Raw genomic sequence first — 25,924 nt, forward strand, 5'->3', positions numbered from 1 at the left:
AGGGAATTCTCAGATGTGAAAAAAAAGACAAATTAAAAATAGAAAAGTTTATGTTTTATTGAGCAATGTGAGAATGTCACAGTAATTCATCAGTAATGCCACTTGTTCATTTTCAGTGAGCAAGGAAGCAAAGAAAAAGTACGTTTGCAGCCAAAGATAACTACTTACAGCTTCTGTCAAGGGGGAGCCTTCCACCCCTCTGGATCTCCACTGCTTTCCTTTCCAAGGCCCCTGCTCCTCCAGTTACCCCTGGTGACTTCCTGTTTTGGTTTCACTTTCCGGGCAGGCCATACCCTCTGGGATGACAGAGAGGCGTCCCAGCAGCAGCAGCAGCTGGTTCAAGGATGCTGCATCTTCAGTCAGACACCAGAAGGAGTGTCTATTTTATGCTAGCCTGGCAATTCTGATTCCTGAGCTTTTCTTTCAAGAAGCTGTATGGGCCAGATGACACAGGCCAGGTGCATTGACACGATTTCTACTGAATGAAGTTCAGCAGAAAAACCACAGCAATAGAAGCTGGAGATTCTCTAGCCTATAAAGCTGAAGTTGACTCTCATATTCATGTCAAATTTTTTCTCTTTAGCAAATTATTCTTTTATTGTAACACAGATCCCACTCTAGACTGTCCTTCAAATTAGAACTAAATTGTGTATGGTCCTATTTCTAGTTATGGTGAGCTTTTTTTCTCACTGTAAGTTATACGAGTCATGGTGGTATCTGGTAATAATTAACACGGACATGGACTCTGAGGCCAGAATGCCTGGGACTGAACCACTTCCTAGCTATGCGACTGTGAGCAAGTTATGTGCCCTCTCTGTGCCTCAGTTTTCCTTATCTGCAAAATGGTGATATATGCTGAATAATTTTTGCTGTTACTACTATTGCTTCATTCCTACAAGACGGTGGCCCTATTACAAGGGCCATGCCCGAGACAGCTTGACCCGGGTCTTTAACTCTCCCTGGCAGATACCCACCTGTCCTTGATTACTGTCTTGTTAAAAGAATGTCAATGTGTCTACTTCAGTTTTGCACTGTTTTGTCTCCATGAAGTCTTTCAAATTTCTTCTCTTCCAGGTCAACCTGATCTGAATGGTTTCTCCTAAAATATGAACTTAAATTCTATTTCTACTTGCTAATCTTGATGGCATTCCCTCCAATTGTACCATAGATTCTCTTTCTGATCAAAAGCTTTCATTCCACTTATTTCATGCACCATTCTTTTTTTTTTTTTTTAAAGCTAAACAACCTGCTGTGTAACTGTATTACGCACACATTGCTGCTGGGAATGTAAGATGGTACAGCCACTCTAGAAAACAGCTTGGCATTTCCCTGAAAAGTGAATCATGGCCCCACTCCTTTTCCTATTGGGGTAGCAGCCAGGCAGGGAGGCAGGACAAGATCATAGAACCTCCTTTGACCATGCCAAGCCAGTGTGCACATACTACAAACTGTCCTCTGTCAGAATGAATGGTGGTTACATTCTTCTCCTTCAGATCTTAACTCAAAGGTCCCACTGCCATGGACTTTTTCAAATGAGGCACTCACATCTAAACTACCCTAGCCAACTACTCTATCACATCACCATGTTTTTTTTTTTCCTTCTTAGCATTTCTGTAAGATAATTGGAAAGTCTGATATTTACTTGTTGTTTGTCTCTTCCACTAGCATAAGTTACATAAAAGCAGAGATTATACCAGGCGAGGTGGCTCACACCTGTAATCCCAGCACTTTGGGAGCCCGATGAGGGCAGATTATGAGGTTAGGAGATCAAGACTATCCTGGGCAACATGGTAAAACCCCATCTCTACTAAAAATACAAAAACTAGCTGGGTGTGGCGGTGGGTACCTATAGTCCCAGCTACTCAGGAGGCTGAGGCAGGAGAATCGCTTGAACCTGGGAGGCAGAGGTTGCAGTGTGCCAAGATTGTGCCACTGCACTCCAGCGGGGTGATAGAGGGAGACTCCAACTCAAAAAAAAAAAAAAAAAAAAAGCACAGTGTCAGCCCAGAGAAGGCATTCAAAAGATATTTTTGAATGAAGAGATAAAACCATTTCTTCTTTAAAAATATTACTATACATGTGGCTACTATACCATGCAAATAGATCAAGAAGTATGAGAGTTACACAATAGATGTCTATTTACTTCAAGCAACAGCATGGATTTCACACGAATTTGGCGGAAGCCCTTCCCTAACAGAACAAGCATTTGCATTAGGGGAAAAAGGCTGACCTGCTCTAAGGATGAAATACATTCACCAAGAATATGGATAAAAACAAAAACAAAACAGATGGTAGAACCAAAAAACAGAGACATTAAAGGAAATAAACATTATACCAAGTAATGTTTATAAATCCAGATCATAATTGAAAGTAGGTTACACAAATGGAAGTTGTAAGTATTGTTATTCTTGTACTTTTCACACAAGCAGAATTTTTAGAAAAGCTTGAGGCCAGGGGGTGCTAGAGAGTTTCTGTATGAAAGGCAAGAATTCTTCCTTTCGAACAAGACCAAAAACCTCAGGACAATGAGAAAGTATATCTTTTAAAAACTGATTTCATAGTAATGTATCTATATATTTTGAAGCATCTTTATGTATTTAGAGCATATAAAATTAATTAATTTTTTTCCCTGTTAATAAAAAAGATACATTCACAGAATCAGCAGTACTTAGAATAAAAAATAAACAGAGGAAACAAGAGAAGTAACTCAGTAACAACATCTTCAAGGACAAGTGTTTTTTTTTGCTTGTTTTCAACTACCTCTTTCATAATTAATATTTCAAGTATAGCCGGTTCATCAGGACTGCTTGTCAGTATCACAGTAAGTACAGTACAATACAAGATCATCCAAAAACACATTGACACTTCCAAGATACTGGCACGGGGTCTATGGAGTTTTGTGCGTAAAATTTTAAAAACCCTTCCTACAGTGACGTTTAAGGCCAGGCGCATTCATCTCTCAGCCTTGTATCAATCCAGGATCTGTTGGGCTAGGTGTCATTAGGCAAGAGAACAGTTTGTTCCTCCTCTGTGCTGAGGATATTTTGAGATTTAGTCCTACATTGAGGGAAAGAAGAGATGAATCTCAGTATTTCTCATCTTAAAAACAAAAGCAAAACAAAATAAAAAACCCAGTACCTGTATCCTCATTCAACTATCTTTTTTAAAAAGCATCTACTGGCCAGGTGCAGTGGCTCAGGCTTGTAATCTCAGCATTTTGGGAGGCCGAGGTAGGCGGATCACTTGGGGTCAGGAATTCAAAACCAGCCTGGCCAACATGGTGAAACCCTGTCTCTACCAAAAATATAAAAATTAGCAGGGCACGGTGCCTCATGCCTGTAGTCCCAGCTACATGGGAGGCTGAGGCAGGAGAATTGCTTGAAACTGGGAGGCAGAGGTTGCAGTGAGCTGAGATCATGCCACCGCATGCCAGTCTGGTGACAGAGCAAGACACTATCTCAACAAATAAAAATTTAAAAAAGCATCTACCAACTGATAAGTCTAAGAGTGCCTAGAAATCCACTGACTGGATTTGCTACGACTGTAAAATGTTATTTATTTTCCACTTGCACTGGCTAACTTTTAAAGAAGTTAAAAGCCCCAAAATTGACAATACCTTCTTTTCCTTGAATACTCCAGTAGATAAAACAAGCCCATGGCTAATCCCTTAAACATAATCAAAGGTACTGATTAATGTAAATTTTCCAAGTCAAGTTTTTCTACAAATATAAGGAAAATGAAAATAAAAGACTGGTTACTCACACTTATCAGAGCCCATAGACCTTGTATAGCTGCCGCCCATTCGAAACCAATTTTCTCATACAGAAATCCACCCAGCGTCGATCCTATAAAACCACTAACAATAGAAAGAAGAAAAAGTATTCAACAGAGCAAAAAATAATAATTACTTCAGAAAAGCTACATGATCCTTCAATTGTAAGTCTTCCTTAAACTGGAATATAAGTACTAAAGAAAAAGTTAATTCCGGGGCACAGCATTGAGTAAAAGAAAATTAGTCTACCTGATGATGATATTCAACATTTATAAACAGTTGTGGAATTATTAGTGCTTCTGAAAAGTCAATGGCTTATATAAAAATAAAAAAGATGTAACAAGTTTAAAAAATTCTTTATATTATTCTATTCTCAGTATTTGCAACCAAAATAACTCAGTTCAAAATAATATATTACATTGTTAGCATAGTTACCCTTCTGGTAGAAGGTAAACAAATAAATCAATTAATAAATGAAAAACGTTGTAATAATTGGAGACATGTTTCTATTAAAGGAACTTATAAATATCACTTAAATAAGATAAAGTACATGAAACCATTTTGACTAAGTATTAAAACTGCTGGTATAAGCACTGATTGTGGAGTGAGAGGGTATGGATTAGAATTCTGGCTCTGCCCTAGATGAACTGTCTTTGAGAAACCCATCTGACCGCTCAGTGTTTCAATTTCTTTATCAACTAAAGAGGGGATAGTATTAATATCTTCCATCTTGCAGGTGTGAATGAAACTAAATGAGGCCGGGCACAGTGGCTCACGCTTGTAATCCCAGCATTTGGGAGGCCAAAGAGGGCAGATCACCTGAGGTCAGGAATTCAGGACCAGCCTGGCCAACATGGTGAAAACCCGTCTCTACTAAAAACACAAAAATTCGCCAGGCGTGGTGGCGAGTGTCTGTAATCTCAGCCACCCAGCTGGCTGAGACAGAAGAATCTCTTGAATCTGGAGGTGGAGATTGCAGGGAGCCACGACTGCACCCTTGCACTACAGTCTGGGTGATGAGAGTGAAACTCTGTCTCAAAAAAGAAACAAAGAAAGAAAGAAAGAAATTAAATGACTACTCACCCAATTGACCACATTGCACTAAAAAGACCTGATACGAGTCCCAATGTACTTAATCCCTCTTCAAACCCATTTTCACTGCAAAAAGAGACATGAGTGTGTCCATTACTAAAAGGAAAACCTGTGTGAAAGAAAAAATTGTATGATAGACCAATTAAGATAAACCAGGGATAATCTGGACCAACAGCAAGAACACTCCTAACATAAAAGCAAATCTAATTTAAAAAAATTTTCATAGTTACATTCACTCCATGGTTTTCTAGAAATAATTTTTCTACATATATTGATATTAAGAAGAGGCTGGGCACAGTGGCTCACACCTGTAATCCTAGCACTTTGGGAGGCTGAGACGGGCAGATTGCCTGAGCTCAGGAGTTCAAGACTAGCCTGAGCAACACGGTGAAACCTCATCTCTACCAAAATACAAATTTAAAAAATTAGCTGGGCGTGGTGGCATGTGCCTATAATCCCAGCTACTCGGGAGGCTGAGTCAGGAGAATTGCTTGAACCCAGGAGGCAGAGGTTGCAGTGAGCCTAGATCACACCACTGCACCCCAGCCTAGGTGACAGAGCGAGACTCTGTCTCAAAAAAAAAAAAAAAAAAAAAAAGAAGCATTGCTTATTTGCATTAAATGCTTATAAAAATATATAACTAAAACATTCTTAAAATGAGAAGAAGATGGAAAGAGAATGAAGGCAACTTTTAAAAAACAGAGATAGCTCCTTATTCCTATGAGAATTGTTGAATTGACCCAGCACAGCCACAATACCTAGTGTCCTTCATCATCACACCTATTAAACAAAAGAATAATGACCAGGTGACAGATGCCTGGTCACCTAGGCTCTGGCATGGACCTCCTCCCTGAACGAGGAACAATGCTGAGATCTGTTCATTTTGCTTTAGCTTTTCAAAATTACATACATACTAAGGCATAAACCAAGCCAGACATCTGTCCTCAACCCATTTTAGCTATTACTGTATTAGGAGTACTATTATCATTTCTATTAGTGTATTATTACTATGTACATCACAATATCATAGGCTACAAAATCAGGAAGATTTAACATTGGGGCAAAAATATCCAACATGCTGCAAACTTGAGAAATTGAGGAAAGCCTGTGATACTTACTACTGACTCACAATACAGCTCTTCAAGCATTGGAAGTAACTTACTATGCACAGCTGAGAATTTCCGGGAAAGTTGGAATTATACTCATTCCAGCAGAGATGCCATTTATAACTAATATCAGCACCAGCAGCCAGAGCTGACTGTGAGAGGGTTTTGAAGAAAACAAAAACAAAAAGAAAAATATTAGCATTTTAGAAAACACAAAGCTTAAATGCTAAGTTAGGATCCCAGAGAAGTTAATTTCACTGATTATGTGCCTAGCCTCATTCTCTTCCCATCTAACTCATTTCCTTCAGTGAGAGTGTCCTTTGGCTCCTTACAGTTTGGGGGTGGGAATTCATCCTGATGATCTCCATCTCTTTGGTCCTTTGGTCACATGTATCATGTCTGGAACCAACCTGGCTTCTCACCAGACAAAATCCCTTCAAAATTGGTAAAAATGTCAATACTAACACGGTTCTTTCAATCACCTGGCTTTGAACTTCAATTAATTTAAAAATGGCATAGAAGGAAAGAAGTAAAAGAGTCAGGAGACACCCTTGTTCCATGTGAGGAGACTATGCCAGTTACTTAATATATGTTATCAGATTTAATCCTTGTGGTGTAAGTACTATTATCAGCTCCTGTTGGTAGATGAGAAAACCGAGGCTCTTAGAAGTTAAGTGATTTGCCCAAGTTCACACTACTGGTACATGGCAAAGCCAAAATATAAACTCAAGTCTGAAGGACTCTGAAATCTCTTTCTCTCCATGTTACCATGTTTCATCCCAGAAGTACCTCAGAAGGTCTAAGAAATTCAGTTTATTTTAGCAACTAAATTATGTTAAGCAAGCTTTAATAAGCAGCTAATACATGGTAAGGCTGATACAGAAACAAAAACAGATTTGGTCCCTGCCTCAAGGAATAAGGAAGATGAACAGAAAAAAACAAAAATATATTCCAAGAACTATCAACTAAAAGGTAGGAAGCAACAAATGCTATTTTAAAAATAAAATATAAACAAATATGTACAATTGAAACACAGAAGGAGAATACGCATTTTTGTCATCTGAGACCGATTTTATGCATTTTTTTCTTCTTGTCCCACTGCTAGCTTCTAGTAGGGTAACATATTGTCAGCCTAACAACTCAGTAGAGTCCTAAAGTTAATTATTGAAATATTAAGGCTCAAAATACTAAACTACACCAGTGTTACAACAAAAGTTTTGTAAATAATTCCTAATGTTACTTGGCCAAACATACAGAAGAAGAAAAACATTACCTTTTAATATGCAAGATCGGGACAGGCCCTAAGAGCATGTAGCACCCGGCGGTGATTAAGTTTCCAAACACTAGAAGCCACTTCCTTAGATGCTGGTAAGGAGAGAGAGTCAAAGTGATTCAAAGAGGCGAGGACCCTCGGTAATCGAACAATGTAAAACGTTAGTAAAGAATACAAGTCATAATATTAAAAAACCCAAATATAATGAAGAAAATGAAACTACATTTAAGAGAAAATAAGTAGACCATAAACTCGAAAGCAAGGGCAATATATAACAAGACAGAAAGTGAACAAAGGACAAAGATTTCTGAGCAGGGGAGTGTATCGCAGATCAGATTTTGCACATGAAGAACTATTCCAAATATAACAATGAAAAAACTAACTATAAAAAGCAGTGATGGGCCAGGCACGGTGGCTCACACCTGTAATCCCAATACTTTGGGAGGTCGAGGCGGGAAGATCGCTTGAGCTCACAAGTTTGAGACCAGCCTGGCCAACATGGTGAAACCCTGTCTCTACTAAAAAAAATACAAAAATTAGCTGGACATGGTGGTACACATCTGTAATCCCAGCTACTTGGGAGGCTGAGGCAGGAAAATTGCTTGAACCTGAAAGCAGAGGTTGCAGTGAGCCGAGATGACACCACTGCATTCCATCCTTGTGACAGAGTAAGACTCTGTCTCAAAAAAAAAAAAAAAAAAAAGGAAAGAAAACAGCAGTGACCACCAAAAAATCCCCACCAAGTATTAATAGTTACAATACCTAAAAAAAAAAAAAAAATCACATTATTAAAAAATTACCTGGTACAGACCGAATGCTTATGTCCCCCCAAAATTTATATGTTCAATCTTAACACCCAATGTGACGGTATCCTGGTGCAGCCTTCATGAATAGGATTAGCACCAGTATACAAGAGGCCCCAGAGAGTTCCTGTGCCCGTTCCATCATGATGAGGGTACAGTGAAAGACGACAATCTGTGCGCCAGGCAACAGGCCCTCATCAGACACCAAATCTGCCTGTGCCTTAATCCTGGACAACTTGGTCTCCACAACTATGAGAAATACATTTCCATTGTTTATAAAGCCTCTCAGTTTATGGTATTTTGCTGTAGTATCCTGAATGCACCAGGATTGTACCCAATAAATTTATCCCTTATAAACTACTTGAATCAGGACAAAAATTACAGGGCTACCATATCTGCTCAGTTATGTGAGATTATGTCTGAAAACCAAGCTCCAAACACTGTTTAAGATACCTGTTTTTTGTCATCTGGGTTACAAAGTAATCCGCAAGTAATTTTGTTCTTGATAAATATATAAGCAAATCAAACAAAGAGGGGAAATGCAAAATATAAGCCCTAAAGTCACAGAAGTTTAAGATTTGACTAACAGTACTAATTCTATACTTTCGTTATCTGGACTGAATGGTTTAAACCTAGTTGAAAGAAAACAGAATAAGTTTTTCATCAGAAAGGCTATGGAATAACCAGTGTATTTATGTGGTCAGTTCTTTCACTCAGAAAATCTAAATTATCTCCTCCTAAAGAAGAATCTCTGAATTTGATCGAGTCCATAATTGCCTCTAGGACTCTGCCCTTTTTAATTAAGATCAATCCATGTTTTTGCATTAAGAGAGTTTTTTCCTTTAGAGAGTCTAATCCAGGAGCTGGATGTGGTGGCACATGTCTATAGTCCCAGCTACTTAGGAGGCTGATGCTAGAGGTATCACTTGAGCCCAAGAGTTCAAGGCTTCAGTGAGCCATGATCACACCACTATACTCCAGCCTGGATGACAAAATGGAGGTAAGAAATTAGAAAAAGAAAGTGTAATCCAATAGCTTTCTTTCTTTCTTTCTTTCTTTCTTTCTCTTTCTTTCTTTCTTTCTTTCTTTCTTTCTTTCTTTCTTTCTTTCTTTCTTTCTTCTTTCTCTTTCTTTCTTTCTTTTCTTTTCTTTCTTCCGTTCGTTCTTTCTAAGCATAAGACTCTTCCTCTTTTCACAGGTGAAGCAATTTAAAGTGAATTGGCTTAGAGTGATAGCTGACCCTTCAGGTGATAGAAGACACTGAAACCTCTCCATCAGTCCAATTGAATATATCAGTTCTAACCAGTGGACCCCCAGAGTTGGAAAACCACTACTCTAAACATACAAAGGTGACTCCAATATAAATTAAGTGTACGTACTGGCATTTTATCACTGAGGAGACCAAACAGTGGTGAAGCGATGGCATAGGACAATGCCAGACCCAGGAATACTAGTCCCACATATCCAGCTGGTAAATTAAACTGTAAAAGAAATCCTGCATTAAAGTTACATAATTAAGTCATTTTTAAATTAACATCCCTGTTTTCCTTCTACCATTTCTTTAGCTCTTGTTATTACCATGAGTCTATTGATAATATTCTGCATTTTCCTAATTTTTGTCTTACCTTTGAAAATGCATAACTTTTTCTCTATGGGGGAATAACCTGAGCAGATGTCAGAAGAGTAGATTTTTTGCTTTGTAGCCTTTGGCATTAGACATATTTTGCTTCCATAACTCAGAGCTTTTTGATATGTAAATTAATGTTTTGCAGACTTTAATGTGCATAAAAATTACCTGGAGAACTTGCTAAGAGAGGTTCTTGGATTCCAACCATAGGATTTCGGATTCAGAAAAAAGAGGAAAATAAATTTCTAAATATTTCTTAGGTTGGACCAGGCGCAGTGGCTCACACCTGTAATCCCAGCACTTTGAGAGACCAAGGCAGGAGGATCATGAGGTCAGGCATTCAAGACCAGCCTGAACAACATGGCGAAACACCCATCTCTACTAAAAATACAAAATTTAGCCTGGTGTGGTGGCACACACCTAAGCTACTCAGGAGGCTGAGGCAGGAGAATTGCTTGAACCCAGGAGGCCGAGGTTCCAGTGAGCTGAGATTTTACCACTACACTCCAGCCCCGGCAACAGAGCAAGATTTGATCTCAGAAAAAAAAAAAATTTCTTAGGGTGGAGTTGGCTAATGGCATGCCCCGCAGCACTTCAACCTAAAAAGCGAGTGGCAGTGGTAAGGCTCCACCACAGCTAGCAAAGTCTGATGTAAGGCCTGGTGGGGTGGCTCACGCCTATAATCCCAGCACTTCCGGAGGCCGAGGCAGGTAGATCACTTCAGGTCAGGAGTCTGAGACAAGCCTGGCCAACATGATGAAACCCCGTCTTTACTAAACAATACAGAAATTAGCCTGGTATGGTGGCGCATGTGTATAATCCCAGCTATTCAGGAGGCTGAGGCAGGACAATAGCTTGAACCTGGGAGGCAGAGGCTGTGGTGAGCCGAGATTTTGCCACTGTACTCCAGCCTGGGTGACACAGTGAGACTGTATCAAAAGAAAAAAAAGGTCTGGTACAGTCCATCATCAGCCAGAAGCAAGCAGGGCCTATACTACCTCCCATGTCACAGATGGGTCGACTATAGTTATCTTTGAAGAAACCTCCTGTCTTCCTCATCTTTTTAAAATAAATCACATTTACTTGAGAAACAACAACGACAAAAGATTCCTTATAAGATATACACGAACAACTTGGATTTCCCAGAGATTATAGATTTTCATTGTTTAGACACAGCTTCCTAGAAACACAGAAAAATGGCTAAAAAACACAGGTTGTTGATGATCTAAATGGACCGTGTCACCATAATCACAACACATTTTTCTTATGGGTACCTTATGGATACTCACTGGCTAAAGGCAATATTACATTACTCTCTAAATCTTGGACCAGGCACTAAAATAACAGTCCCCAAGTTTACCTGTAAAGTACCCCAAACTGTCTTTAGTGATTTCAGGGGGTAGTATAAAATTATAACAAAAAATAAATTTAATCTTTACATTCTATGATAGGTAAATGTTCAGAAAGTATTTGAAGTGATCATATTAGAAACTTTATTGATCATATTAGAAACTATATTGAAACTTAAGTTTTTGTGCTATTTTAAATCTAGTGCCTCCAATAAAGTCATTATTGGCTAAAGTTAGTTATTTTTGCCCTTTACCAAAACATTAATTCTCCAGTGTAATTAACTACTATGCCTGGTAATGGACTTTACTGTATCATAAAAAATATTTTTCCAAAAATATCTAAGAACAAATTTCGATGACATCAAACTTTTAGAATTCAACAATTTTTTTTTTTTGGAGACGGAGTTTCACTCTTGTTGCCCAGGCTGGAGTGCAGTGGTGCGATCTCAGGTCACTGTTACCTCTGCCTCCCGGGTTCAAGTGATTCTCCTGCCTCAGCCTCCCGAGTAGCTGGGGCTACAGGCATGTGCCACCACACATGGCTATTTTTAGTAGAGGCAGGGTTTCTCCATGTTGGTCAGGCTGGTCTCCAACTCCCGATCTCAGGTGATCCACCTGCCTCGGCCTCCCAAAGTGCTGGGACTACAGATATCAGCCACTGTGCCCGGCCTCAACATATTATTTTTTAATGCTAGAGATTCTTGGTTCCTTTCTCCATCTCGAGAATAATGTAGTTCATAGGCATTTGATTATATGAAGTAGCCTAAAAAGTAAGTGGACCTAGGGAAGATCTATTACAGAAGAAGCATATCTCACATCAAATGAACTACTACTGTGCACCCCTAATGTCTTACTGCAATTGAAACAAATAGAGGAAATGTGTCCTTGTTAAGCAGCATGGATGATGCCCAAGCTAGACCTACAATGGCATAAGCAAGGTCTTGGAAAGAAGGAAACCAATGTTTTGGCCACTCAGTGAAAGACTTCTTTCATTTCTACTAAATCGGGTCCCCATTCACCGGTTCGGCAGAGAGGGATGGGCTACGTGGTGTGTAGTACCCATTCTGCCTCCTTCTCACAGCCATGCAAGGGTCTTTCCACAAGGGCCCAAGAACAAGCAGCTACATCCACCTGCTACCATGCAGCACTCTTCAGCAAGCAGGCAACCTACCTTCTCCAAAACAAAGAGAGACAGAGTAGGATCAAGGAAGCCAATACACGAGCTGAGTGAGTTGATGACGAAGGATATAAGGCCAGTTTTGGGTAAGGCAATCAGTTTCCAGAATGAGTGTTCACCTGGATGAGACTCTTTGGGGAAAATGAAAAAAAAAAAAAAAAAGAAAATCAAAGGAATTAAAAACTCTTAATTTTAACTTATTTTGAAAACTGGTAAGGCCATCTTTATCTGGTAATCAAAATAACTCAACCTCTGATTTTGCCTAAAATTGTATATTGTCTACACTTGAATATAAATTATTCAAATCTAGAGGCCACATTCAATTTATCAAAAATAATTTCCCACATTTAAAAAGAATCAGAGTGTCAGGGGAAGAAGGGTCTTAGGTTACAGGTTGTAACTATTATACTTATCCTAGCCAGAGATAATATCAGGTTTGGACCTTGTATTAATCTGTTCTTACACAGCTAATAAAGACATACCTAAGACTGGGTAATTTATAAAGAAGAGAAGTTTAATAAACTCAAATTTCTACATGGCTGGGGAAGCCTCACAATCATGGTGGAAGATGAAAGAAGAGTAAAGGGACATCTTACACGGGAATAGGCAAGAGAGCTTGTGCAAGGAGGACTCCGATTTATGAAAAACATCAGCTCTTGTGAGACTTATTTAATACCATGAAAACAGTATGGGGGAACCACCCCCACGATTCAATTACCTTCACCTGGCCCCACCCTCAAAATGTAGGGATTATTATAATACAAGGTGAGATTTGGGTGGGGATATAGCCAAATCATATCAGACATGAAAGCCTTTTTTTTTTTTAAGAGATGGAGTGTCTTGCTCTGTTACCCAGGCTGGAGTGCAGTGGTGTTATTATAGTTCACTGCAGCCTCCAAATCCTGGGCTCAAGTGATCCTCCTGCCTCAGTTTCCAAAGTAGCTGGGAGTGCAGGTGTGCACCACCTCACCCAGCTCATTTAAAACATTTTTAGAGATGGGGTCTCCCTATGTTCCCCAGGCTAGTCTCAAATGTTTGACTTCAAGTGATCCTCCCATCTCAGCCTCCCAATTATGGATGTGGAAGCTCTTTGATGGCTATGAAAAGCCTTCATTTATCCCCATTTCTCCCACAACATCCTGCACAGTTCAATATTCTATCAATACTTGTTGAATCATGATCAAATATGGGGCCAAGCGGAAAAACATCATGAAGTGTGGTTCAACTATTTTAAGTGTTATACTTAGATTATTTCAGGATGTAAGAAAGAGATAAAGTTAAACCTAGGTCTTTCTTTTCTTTCTTTCTTTCTTTCTTTCTTTCTTTCTTTCTTTCTTTCTTTCTTTCTTTCTTTCTTTCTCTTTCTTTCCTTCTTTCTCTCTCCCTTTCTCTCTCTCTCTCTCTCTCTCTCTCTCTCTCTCTCTCTCTCTCTCTCTCTCTCTCTCGCTCTCTCTCTTTCTTTCTTTAAAGACAGAGTCTCCCTCTCTCACCCAGGCTGGAGTGCAGTGGTATGATCTTGGCTCACTGCAACCTCTGCCTCCTGGGTTCAAGTGATTCTCGTGCCTCAGTCTCCTGAGTAGCTTGGACTACAGGTGTGCACCACCACATCTAGCTAATTTTGTATTTTGAGTAGACCACAGGGTTTCACCATGTTGGCCAGGCTGGTCTCGAGCTCCTGGCTTCAAGTGATCTGTCAGCCTTGGCATCCCAAAGTGCTGTGATTACAGGTATGAGCCGCCGTGCCTGGCCTAGTTTATAATTTTTAAAAGCACTGCTAAATGAAAACACCTGAATCTACATTCTTGCATCTGAGCTACATTGTGAGGACAGCTGCAAGGACCACTGGGAAAGATGGATGGGCATTGTTCTTCTAGCTCACAGCATTGTAGGAAGACTGGGCCATGTGTGGCCCATAGAAACTTCCTGTTTTGGTATTTAGTTCAGTACAAGAAGAACTCTGGTAGACATGGTATATGATAATGGTTTATGGTCAGAAATTAAATATTTGCTAGCTTTAAAGTTTGGAAAGAATTTGCAATTGACAGAAATTCATATAAACTAATTGCCTATATTACTGAAAAAAGAATCATTTATTTTTAAGAGCTATTTTTGATTATATAAAATAAAACATCTGGTAAACTGGTATCTTACAAAGGTATAAACATATATTTAAGGTTCTTAAAATGGATGATAAGCGTGGACTTACCATAATTGGGTAAAATATACATATTGAGTGGTACCATCAGCAAAACTACGCATCCCAGAACAATAAAGGGCACCTCATAGCCAAAGGATTGATATAAAAAGCCACCTACAGGAGGACCTAGTATTAGTCCCAGTCCAGAAAAAGTCTCAAGACTTCCCTTAAAATGAGGAAAAAAAAAATCAGTTCATATATTTAATTTGAAGAATTAACAAGGTACTATCTAAAAAAAAATTTCTACCTTCTTCATAATTTACATACACACATTTCCAAGGTGGACCCAAAGTTTAAATGCACATACTGAAATTATAAAAATATTAGAAAAATAAAATAAGGAATTTAAAAAAATTCTTGTGGTAGGGAAGGTATTCTAATCATGACATAACACACAGAAGATAGAAAATACTGATAAATCTGATTACATGAAAATATGAAAAATAACACACAAAAATAACAAAAGATGGGCCAGGTGCGTTGGCTCACGCCTGTAATCCCAGCACTTTGGGAGGCTGGGGCGGGTGGATCACGAGGTCAAGAGATCGAGACCATCCTGGTCAACTAGGTGAAACCCGTCTCTACTAAAAATACAAAAAATTAGCTGGACGAGGTGGCATGTGCCTGTAATCCCAGCTACTCAGGAGGCTGAGGCAGGAGAATTGCCTGAACCCAGGAGGCGGAGGTTGCGGTGAGCCAAGATCGTGCCATTTGCACCCCAGCCTGGGTAACAAGAGTAAAACTCCATCTCAAAAAAACAAACAAACAAACAAACAAACAAAAAAATCAAAAGATAAATTAAGAACAGAGAAAAAAATGACAAAGAACTAATTCACCAAATACATCGTGAGTGCTACAATGAGGAAAAGATAAACAACCCATAGAAGAATGAGCAAATGCTACAAATAAACGGTTGACACATAAAATGAAACACAAAGATCTTTTAGAAGTTCGTCCTCACTTCTTAAAAGAAATGAACAAATTTAAACCACAAGATACCGGTTTTCACCTATCTCCTACTTAACACACAATGCTGGTTAGTGAACATCAGTAGGCAATTTGGCAAATCTATCAATATGCATATACCATATGATCCAGAATTCCACTTCTAAGAATTTAACATACAAGTATAGACATGCAGATATGACATGGTATATATACAAGCATATGCACTATAGTGCAGTTTTGCAACAGCAAAAGATGAAAATAATCTAAATATTCATCAAGGATGTGAGTAAATTGGTTATATCCAGCAGTGAAATGCCATACAGCCAGTAAGAAAAGTAAAGAGTAAGAAAGCACCTTATGTGTAGGTACAGAAAGATCTCCAAGATGATTTCATTGTTGGTGTAACCAGTGAGGTGCTGAATGGTACCTATGGTATGCTACCATTTGTGTAAAGAAAAAAAAAAAGAGGGAGGCCGGGCACGGTGGCTCACACCTATAATTGCAGCACTTTGGGAGGCTGAGGCAGGTGGATCACAAGGTCAGGAGATTGACAGCAACCTGGCTAATATGGTGAAACCCCATCTCTACTAAAAATACAAAAGATTAGCCAAGTGTGGTGGCACGTGCCTGTAGTCCCAGCTGCTCAGGACGCTGAGGCAGGAGAATAGCTTGAATCCAGGAGGTGAGGTTGTGCCACTGCACTCCAGCCTGGACGACAGAGCAAGACTCTGTCTCAAATAAAAAAGAAAGAGAAAAGAGAGATACCTCAATATTCCTGTCCAAGAAAAGAAAGGAAATCATGCTCTCTGTGTGTGTGTGTGTGTGTGTGTGTATGTGTGTGTGTGTGTGTGTGTGTGTACATACATATATGTGGAATTTTTCTGGAAGAAACCTGCATTATCTGTTGCCTTCCCTAAGGGGATGGAGGGCTGGGCACCCACACAACTGGTATTATACAAAGGCTAAGCAACAGTTACATGTAGAATATGTTTACTATATTTTACCCTGCCTCCCATAAGTTTCGAATTTTGTACCATATACAATTATTTTGTTTAAAGTTAAACAAAACAATGCTATGGTAAAAAGAGTTTACCACTATAGAAATTGCCAACATTTTAGGTCAATCTAGTTTTTAGGGACCTTAAACAGAGATCTGTGGCTTGCAACCTTATATCCTCAGACCTCATAGAGTACACAAAAGTGTTCCATTCATAACTTTCAACACCTCATAAAGAACATTGAAATTCTTTAATCACAATAAGGTCATCCAGATCAATTACCATGTTAGTTTGTTAGCTGTTGGCTGCAATTTTATACAGAAACTTGGCCTAGCAACACGGATGTCTCTTGCTGATTAGAAAACCCAATGGATTGTTATGATTATCACAGTATCATTTTCCAGAGTGTTCCACAGAAAACCAGCTCTTTAAAAGATCAAAAGTCTTGTTTGAAAAAAATAGCTCCAGCCAGGCATGGTGGCTCACACTTATAATCCCAGCCACCTTGGGAGGCCAAAGTGGGAGGACTGCTTGAGGCCAGGAGTTGAAGACCAGCTTGGGCAACAGACAGGTCTGCAAGACCCTGTCTCTGCAGAAAAAAAAGAAAAAAAAATGTGGTTCCACAGTGGAACATTAAATAAAGTATCCCTACTCCAGGATTTTCAAGGCCTTAAGATATTAATGTGAACTGGACATCTCTAAGTTAGAGGACAGCATACAACACTCTCCAAACCTGCTTAGCCATAAACCCTTATCTTACAGAGTGTATCAACAGACTAATGTTCTGACCCCTTTCTGAGAAATATATTGCCTGAAAATGTAAGTGGTATACCTACCAAATGGCAATAAAACTTAAACCTATCCAGCTATATACACAAATGCTTAATAAAAAGTAGGAAGAACTATTTACACAGCAAAGGGTTTATCTGACAGTGCAAATTTTCAAACTGCAGTATTAAATGAGAAAATCAGGGAGTCCTTGGTACTAAGTTGATTAGACTCTGAAGTCTAGAGAACAATTATATGCTATAAGGGTGCCGTGCAGAGTATGATATGAGTCTTTCAGACATGCATGGGCCCAGACAGACAGTGCTATGATGGGAAAGCCTTCTCGGGGTCAGAGAGACAACTGCCTAGAGATGGGATGGGAATCTGATATGTCATTAACACTAGGTCTATAAGCACCTAGGCAGTACACAAAAACATATGTCAATATGGGGCCGGGCGCAGTGGCTCACGCCTGTAATCCCAGCACTTTGGGAGGCTGAGGCGGGTGGATCATGAGGTCAAGAGATCGAGACCTTCCTGGTCAACATGGTAAAATCCTGTATCTACTAAAAATACAAAAAATTAGCTGGGCACGGTGGTGAGTGCCTGTAATCCCAGCTACTCAGGAGGCTGAGGCAGGAGAATTGCCTGAATCCAGGAGGCGGAGGTTGTGGTGAGATGAGATTGCGCCATTGCACTCCAGTACTGGGTAACAAGAGCGAAACTCCGTCTCAAAAAAAAAATATATGTCAATATGATTGCCACCGGGATCTGGATGTTTATGTCAAAATGCAAAAGCCCTCCTCAGATAGACAGAGCAGAAGCACTTAAGCACTTCAAGATGATTTCTAAGATCCCTTGCATTAATCTGGGGCAAATCAAGGTAGGACTCTAGTATGAACTGATTATTTTGCCACTAGGGATAACTCTTTTCTAAAGCAGAGGAATTCTTCAGGCAGCTCAGCCACAATCTAGGCTACAGGGAGATAGCAAAACAGTACCAAGGAGATTTTTTGTTTTTGCTTTTGAGATGGAGTTTCACTCTTGATATCCAGGCTGGAGTGCAATGGTGCAACCTCAGCTCACTGCAACCTCCGCCTCTCGGGCTCAAGCGATTCTCCTGCCTCAGCCTCCCAAGTAGCTGGGATTACAGGCATGCGCCACCACGCCCTGCTAATTTTGTCTTTTTGGTGGAGATGGGGTTTCTCCATGTCGGTCAGGCTGGTATCAAACTCCCGACCTCAGGTGATCCAGCCACTTTGGCCTCCCAAAATGCTGGGATTAGAGGCCTGAGCCACCTGCCCGGCCTGAGTTTTTTTTTTTTTTTTAAGTGATAAAAAGAACGACTGAGTTGGACCACACTTACCAGCCAAACTGCGCATTCAGGAATTCTAAAACTAGTAACACCTAAGTAACACCAATGGTACATTTATTGACAGGCTTGCTGCTAGTTGAACTGAGGGTGAAAGGCAACAATAATACAGGGAGTAAAGAAATACAAGTACAGAAGAATGGACCTCAGCTTTAACTTGGAAAGGAAAGCAAATATTTTGTCTTACATTCAAAGGGAAGTAGGAAATACTTATTAAATACATACCAATACTGTAGCCACATTATTTGGAAAAGCCTTTGCCAGGATAGAGGAAGATGCAGTTATTGCTGCAGCAAAGCTAATGGCATCCATTATTCTCACTAGAAAACACATAGCAATAAATACTGGTCCATCTGGAACTCGGTCCAATACACTAAAAAGGAATAAGACAATTCTCAAACGTCAAGCTGGTTCTCCTTTTTAACTGTACTCACCAAAAAGAGTAGTATATCACCCATAGTTATGAGAATAAATCACTTTACAATATGATTTTTTTTTAAAGAGTTGCTTTGTTATCTTTTCAGTAGGAGGAAATTCCCCTTTTTCTTTTTTTGGTAACAATTTGAGTCATAATGACAGCTTAGTTGCCCTTTTCTGCTGATATACTGGTCCACCAGATGATAGCACTAAATAGATCTTTTGAGAATATGTAGAATCATTTGGATGTAGTGGCTCACACCTGTAATTCCAGCACTTTGGGAGGCTGAGGCAGGCCAGGATCCCCTGAGGTCAGGAGTTTAAGACCAGCCTGACCAACATGGCAAAATCCCATCTCTACTAAAACATACAAAAACGAGTTGGGCATGGTGGCGAGCACCTGTAATCCCAGTTACTTGGGAGGCTGAGGCAGGAGAGTCACTTGAACCTGGGGGGCAGAGATTGCAGTGAGCCGAGATTGTGCCATTGCACTCCAGCCTAGGCAATAGAGCGAGACTCCATCTCAAAACAAAAACAAACAAACAAAAAAACCATGCAGAATCACTCCGACAAGACCTAAACAGAAAAAGAACTCAGTTTCAGGTCTCTCCTGGGGTAGGACTCAAATCTTCAAAAAAAAAAAAAAAAAAAAAGGAATAAAGAAAGAAAATAAAAGACTCCTCCAAAAATTTTTTAACCCCATTTCATTTAAGTTTTCTTGCGTTTACTTCATTATAATCTTATTATACTGTTATTCCTCTATGTTCCCCATATAAGCTCTTCCATATTATTTGGTACTGTGCTGCTGATTTAAGAACTCTAAGCTTAAGAACTTTCATATCTGTTTCGCCTGTGGCATTCAGTTTCCCTTTTTCTGGAAGTAGCAATGGGGAAAACCATTCTGTTGTATGCTAGGCTCTGAACTGAGCATGTGACCGGGTCTGGCCAATCAGAACATTCTTCCCCACCCACTAACACCATCAGCAAAGATCAGGCCAGTGAGGGTTCATTCTGTGACTCTAATAGGAACTGTTAGGAAACTGGCACTTTCTACTGAAGCTGCTAGGGGTCATCTTGCCACCTAAAGGAGAAGGCTCGTTCAAATCACAAGAAGAAACGTTTCTCATGATGTTGTTTCAAATCTGTATTCTGATATTTTTTGAATTGACTTTGTTGGAGAAATTCAGTTTTTTACTGAAGCTAGTAAGTTTCTGTGACTCAGAAAAGTGAGTTAAGTTTCTGTCACTCACAATCACAGGAGTCCTAATGAAGAGGTTCAGTAGCGAGCATCATGGAGATCCTCCAGAGGCCTGTTTCCTTAAAATCAATCCCATTTATCCCCGTTCTCTACTCTCTCAACTCCTATCATTATCACATGTTATACATTCGACAAACAATAATGGAACCATTGACTTAAAAAGCCTTTAACATTTTATACTGAAGATAGATCACAAAATCTGTTCAGGCTTCCAAATATAATCAGAAAATGACTCACCCAAAGAGAATTGTAACTCCTCCTGAGACAAACATTCCAGCTACAAACATAAATTTTGCTCCAATTTGTACAAGCTATAATAAATGTCAAAGCAGAGTGGTCAATTGATAACTTCTACAAGTCTCTATTGATATAAACAAATCCACTGTATTGGAAAATACAGGATGGGAGAAGACATGTACAGTTAATACGTTATAATAATTCTTTAACAGAGTGACAGTACATATTGCTTACAAACACGGAAAGAGTTAAAAATCAATCAATTCTGAGGAAGGAACTATTCACAGTGGTATAATTTATAAAACTACAAAGATGGCTATTCTGTATCAATGCAAATTCTAGACTACTAAATGAAAATAATCCACCATGCGATTTTTAAAAACTAAGAAGTACATATGAACTTCATGCTTACATAGTTTCCAAATACCAAAGACGCCAGCAACTCGAACAAAGCAAAACATCCAAAGATCATCCCGATAATCGTATCGCTGGCTCCCTTTTTCTCAGCCTTTAAAGAACAGAAACGGAAACAGAGTTTGAAAGAAAAATGAGCATTCATATGAAAAAACAGCAATATTAGATCAGAGCTTCATCTTCTTGCGAACTTTATCTGTATATCAATTTCAAAAAGCTTATTCTTTTCAAATAAATGGGGTGGGGAAGGAAGGGAAACTATTAATAGTTTAGATAGTAAACCATAGTCTCTGACATGAACGTAATTCACTCACCTATCCTATAGAGAATTGTTAGCTTTAGCTGCGAAAGTCAGAATCAGAGAAAATAAACAAACACAAAAAAGAAATGCCAGATATAGGTGAAGGGGAGGAAGGCGGCAAATCACACTGCCACATGTGTACCTATGCAACAATCTTACATGCTCTTCATATGTACCCCAGAACCTTAAATGCAATTAAAAAAAAAAGTCTTGGATAAGGAAATCTGGGCCCTATTGCATAGTAACAGGACTGAGGAAACAGGTGATTCAGACACACTTCCTTTGGGGTATCACATTTAGTTACAGGAAACAAACAAAAAACACTTGCCAGTCTACAAACTCAAGTTTAGGAAGTTCTATGAGTTGGCACATGGGTCAGATCGAGGCTCAGTCAGTCTAGGTCTCTGTTTCTGACGGTAATACCAATTACCTGACAGTTTGGAGACGACAGTTTTCCTTCCTGTCATCAACAACACAGGTGAAACATGCTCCCCTGACATGCTACGTTCTCCTGAAACAGCCAAGGTAGTTTATCATCCATCAGTTACAGTTACTAATGTGTATAGCCTATTCTATCAGTGAGCTCCTAAAATTTGCTACAAATATTATTTATTCTAAATCTACTTCTTTTGAATTTCAAATGCTACCACTGTGATACACAACTATATTCACGTATAAAAATAGAAAGTTTAAGAAACTTTGTCAAGTCCTGGAACTATGGCAGATCCTTATATCAGGTTCCAGCTATAGGAATTTAAGGAATCAAAATATGAGTTTAATGTCTTTAAGATAGGACTGGCAACTTAGCATACTACGAAGTGCAATCCTGAACTGCCATCAGTCATATACTGACCATCTTGTACATATGAGGCATTGTACCAGCAGTGAATACTTATGATCAGAAAAGTCCACTTTAGATCCATTCTTTTGAAAGAGCTTCAGATTTTCGCAACAATTTCAAAATCAGTACAGAAATGGACACCTGCACACACACTTTTGCACTCTTCAACATCCCTTCCCTACAACCATGATTGCCTTTCTTTACCTTTTCTCTCTAACTACAGTTTAAGATAAAAATTGATACTATCGTCATTCAATCTTTGTCTTTTTCAAGGACGTTTTTTCCATGTCAGACTAGGTCTCTTGAAACAAACTCTACATTCCTCATGGCATCATACCACAGGAAGGCAGATAAGTGAACTCTATTGTTCTAAGCTACATTTTAGGAAGGGCCTCTCTTTTACTCTAGGAAAGTCCTCAGAAATGTCCCTTTGCACTTGATAGTGGGTGAGGGCAGGGACGATGGGCCCACAGCTCCACAGTAATTGCTTGGGCAAGATTTAAGTCCATAATTCTTGGGCTTCATAACTATCCATTCTCCTTCCTGTACTAATAACCACAGGAAATAATGGTGTGGGTACAAGAGCGATCTCATTAAAATACCTTTAATGGCACTATAACAAATGGTTATGCCATATGTTGACTGGAACACGAGGTCTACATTTCTACTACACACAGGTCAGGTTCCTCAAAGATAAAGGACTATGAAAGGAGTCAATTAAGGCATAAGAAGAGCATTCATGTCAAGTTATATTATCAATGTTCTTTGCTTAGTAGTTCTGATAAGTGTTTAATTTAGAATCCAGCAGAAAACCTGTAATGGCCATAGAAATGAATACTTATTAGACCCTCATTATGAGCCAGAATCTCTATTAAGTGCTGTTTTACATGGCATCTAACAACAATTAAATAAGGGATGTATTTTTAGCAGGTCCCGTTTATAGATGAGGACAGGGACTTGCAAAGATTACAGGGTTTTGCACCACCACAGTTTCCATCATGTGCATGTTCCCATATTCGCTGTGGAAATGAAACACTGACACAGGATATGCTAGAACCACATAGCTGAATGCCATTTTTGAAACATGGATCCTGCTTCACATTAAGAAAGCAAAAACAGCTATTAAAAGCAATTTCTGGGCCAGGTGCAGTGGCTCACACTTGTAATCCCAGCAATTTGGGAGGCCAAGGCAGGCGAATCACCTGAGGTTAGGAATTCAAGACCAGCCCAGCCAGTATGGTGAAACCCCCATCTCTACTAAAAATACAAAAAAAATTAGCCAGGTGTGGTGATGCGTGCCTGTAATCCCAGCTATTTGAGAGACTGAGGTGAGAGAATCGCTTGAACCCAGGAGGCGGAGATTGCAGTGAGCTGAGATGATGCCACTGCACTCCAGCCTGGGTCAGAGCGAGACTCTGTCTCAATAAATAAATAAATAAAGCAATTTCTAGTCGTCTGATAAAGGATGAGCCTTGCAAGAAAAAATGATGAATAGAAGTACGAATCCCACACCAGAATTTAAGAAAGGCCTTCCCTCTGCAAGGCAAGACAAAGTAGTAGCAAATGTCAGAAGCCACGTTTTGCTCATTTCTGCTTGCCAGCATAATGTCCCAAAGCCCCTGACTCTGTGACAACATGCAGCTCTTGGGACGGATGCGTTGAAGACAGAAAAGGATAAAGCACATGACCCCCACATCTCTTGCCTAAGCTATTACATTAAATGATAAATGCCCCAGCCTTGCCTCTTTCTACACATAAGATAGCATCTAACAGGTTGTGATTATGCTTTTACAAACTATAACCAAAGGTACATTGGAAATCTATAACCACATGTACTCTTATACCCAAATTTTGATGTGACCTTGTACGTACTGAATCTCCACTACCTGAAGACAAACTGTGAACTTAAATACTCAGCCTGTAGTCCTCAGTAAGACTTTTGAATAAAAGGAACTTTAATTCTTTAAAAACTTGACTTTTTTCTTTAGTGAACCTTTCCTATAAGCAAAAAACTCAGTCAAAAACTTAAAAAGCACACGCCCACAGCCTGGTTTTCCTTTGTGCTATTCATTTAGAGGAAACTAACATTGGTTGTGCTCACTGAGTTCCAGCTGAGCTAGGAAATGCCCCTCTCGCTGGTTGATCCACTCCCGTTCTTCTCCATCTCAATTCCACAGGCTCCTATTATTATTATTATTATTATTATTATTATTATTTACAAAACCCAAGTCTGGCCAGACTGGTCTGTCTTGCTCAAACACCTCTGACGATTGCCCACTAAGTCCTTGGTATGTATGCAAGTGCCCTTCCTTCCTATCTCAGCCCTGCCCCCTCCAATCCACAGTCTCCTATTAGACCTCATTTCACCCCAGGCCTAAGCCACATCAAGAGGCTGTCTGCTGTTCCCCAGAAACATGCCATTCACTCTGCTCTTCCTGTGACTCTACCTAGAATACCTCCACCTCTATTGTTCACCGTAAGAATTATCATCTCTTAGGACCCACCATAGGCCAGGTCCAGTGGCTCATGCCTGTAATCTCAGCACTTTGAGAGGCCGAGGTAGACGGATCACCTGAGCTCAGTAGTTCAAGGTCAGCCTGGGCAACATGGTGAAACTCCATCTCTACTAAAGATAGAAAAAAAGAGCTAGGTTTGGTGGCACGTGCCTGTGCCCCAGCTCCTCAGGGGGCTGAGGTGAAAGGATCTCTTAAGCCTGCGGGGTTGAGGCAGCAGTTAACCCTGATCATGCCACTGTACTTCCAGCCTTGGTGACTGTGAAACCCTGTCTCAAAACAAAAAAAAAGTCCCACCTTGGATTTATCCTGAAAATATCACTCTTTCTTCTCCTATCTGCAGAATTAACCATTCTTCCTTTTAGGATCTCGTAACATTAGTATGGATAGAAGGAAGCCAGAAGAAAATGATAATTGAAAAAAAAAAAAGTCATGTAACATTCTGGACATCCTTTTCTTAAAGGATATCCAAATCATTGGAAACATTTTTCCCCATATTTTTTCACTCCCAATGGGCAAATAAGGTAGAGCCATTTCCCTGATTTTTGAATTCTACTTTAATACATCCCACGCTTAGCCTGCTCTAGAGTAGGAACTCATTAAACCTCTAGTTAACAGAACTGAATTGGGCAAGTCACAGCTTCTGAGTCTGTTTCCTCATTTGCAACAGGCTGAGATTCTCACAATTCTACCTACTGTATGAGGTTGTCGCAGTGATCAAATGGGTAAATGGGGGGAATGTGTACTAAAAGCCAGAGAGCACTGTATGGGTACATGGCAATATTGTTCCTTTAGCAGAGAAGCCACGTTATCTTCTTCTGTAGCACACGGAATGGAGGACTACGTGTTTTAACTCCAGTTTGGGGACTAAGAAGCTGCCACTGCACTGTGAGCCTAGGATTTGGCAAAAAGCACAAAATAAAACATATGGACATGTTGTCTCCACTCCAAACCAGTCACATTCATTCCATACTATATCCTATTGACATCTGGAATCCAGTTGGACTCACTAGGGATTATTCTCTTTGAATGTGTCATTACCTATAAACCCTAACACCATAAAAAAGGCTAGGACTAGAAGGAACAGCCCGTATTAATCAGAATTCCTCCCTTGCATAAACATTGCTGCTACAGTCCTTAAGAAATTCAAGTCAAAAGAGGCGGTATTGTGGGGTTAGGCGTGGTGGCTCATGCCTGTAATCCCAGCACTTTGGGAGACTAAGGTGGGCAGATCACCTGAGGTCAGAAGTTCGAGGCTAGCCTGGCCAACATGACAAAACCCCGGCTCTACTAAAAATACAAAAATTACCCTGGCGTGGTGGTGCGTGCCTGTAATGCCAGCTACTTGGGAGGCTAAGGCAGGAGATTCACTTGAATCAGGGAGGCAGACCACACCATTGCACTCCAGCCTGGGCAACAAGAGTGAAACCCTGTCTCAAAACAAAAAAAAAAAAAAAAGAG

General features: G+C 39.7%; 1 protein-coding gene across 9 annotated transcripts in view; it reads right to left on the bottom strand.

Annotated features, from left to right (window-relative positions):
* Window positions 1-32: 32 nt before the first annotated feature.
* SLC18B1 (solute carrier family 18 member B1) overlaps window positions 33-25,924 on the bottom strand; it is a 33,509-nt gene continuing 7,617 nt past the window's right edge. For 2 of the 9 annotated variants that reach the window (XM_035296737.3, XM_002746973.7), the window contains 12 exons: window positions 20,807-20,902; window positions 20,395-20,468; window positions 18,708-18,855; window positions 14,406-14,562; window positions 12,194-12,330; window positions 9,426-9,527; window positions 7,244-7,335; window positions 6,027-6,122; window positions 4,856-4,930; window positions 3,763-3,856; window positions 3,617-3,666; window positions 33-3,057 (listed from right to left, as the gene is read on the bottom strand). In XM_035296737.3, coding sequence (XP_035152628.3) covers window positions 2,991-3,057; window positions 3,617-3,666; window positions 3,763-3,856; window positions 4,856-4,930; window positions 6,027-6,122; window positions 7,244-7,335; window positions 9,426-9,527; window positions 12,194-12,330; window positions 14,406-14,562; window positions 18,708-18,855; window positions 20,395-20,468; window positions 20,807-20,902 — 1,188 coding nt within the window. In that variant the 3' untranslated portion in view covers window positions 33-2,990. Of the gene's footprint in view, window positions 3,058-3,616; window positions 3,667-3,762; window positions 3,857-4,855; window positions 4,974-5,982; window positions 6,123-7,243; window positions 7,336-9,425; window positions 9,528-12,193; window positions 12,331-14,405; window positions 14,563-18,707; window positions 18,856-20,394; window positions 20,469-20,806; window positions 20,903-21,539; window positions 21,621-25,924 lie in introns of those variants that run through there. The other 7 variants (XM_035296738.3, XM_078370799.1, XM_008995085.5 and 4 more) reach the window with 6 other exon arrangements.

Source organism: Callithrix jacchus, chromosome 4 (genome assembly GCF_049354715.1).
Source record: "Callithrix jacchus isolate 240 chromosome 4, calJac240_pri, whole genome shotgun sequence".
Classification (NCBI taxonomy): Eukaryota; Metazoa; Chordata; class Mammalia; order Primates; family Cebidae; genus Callithrix; species Callithrix jacchus.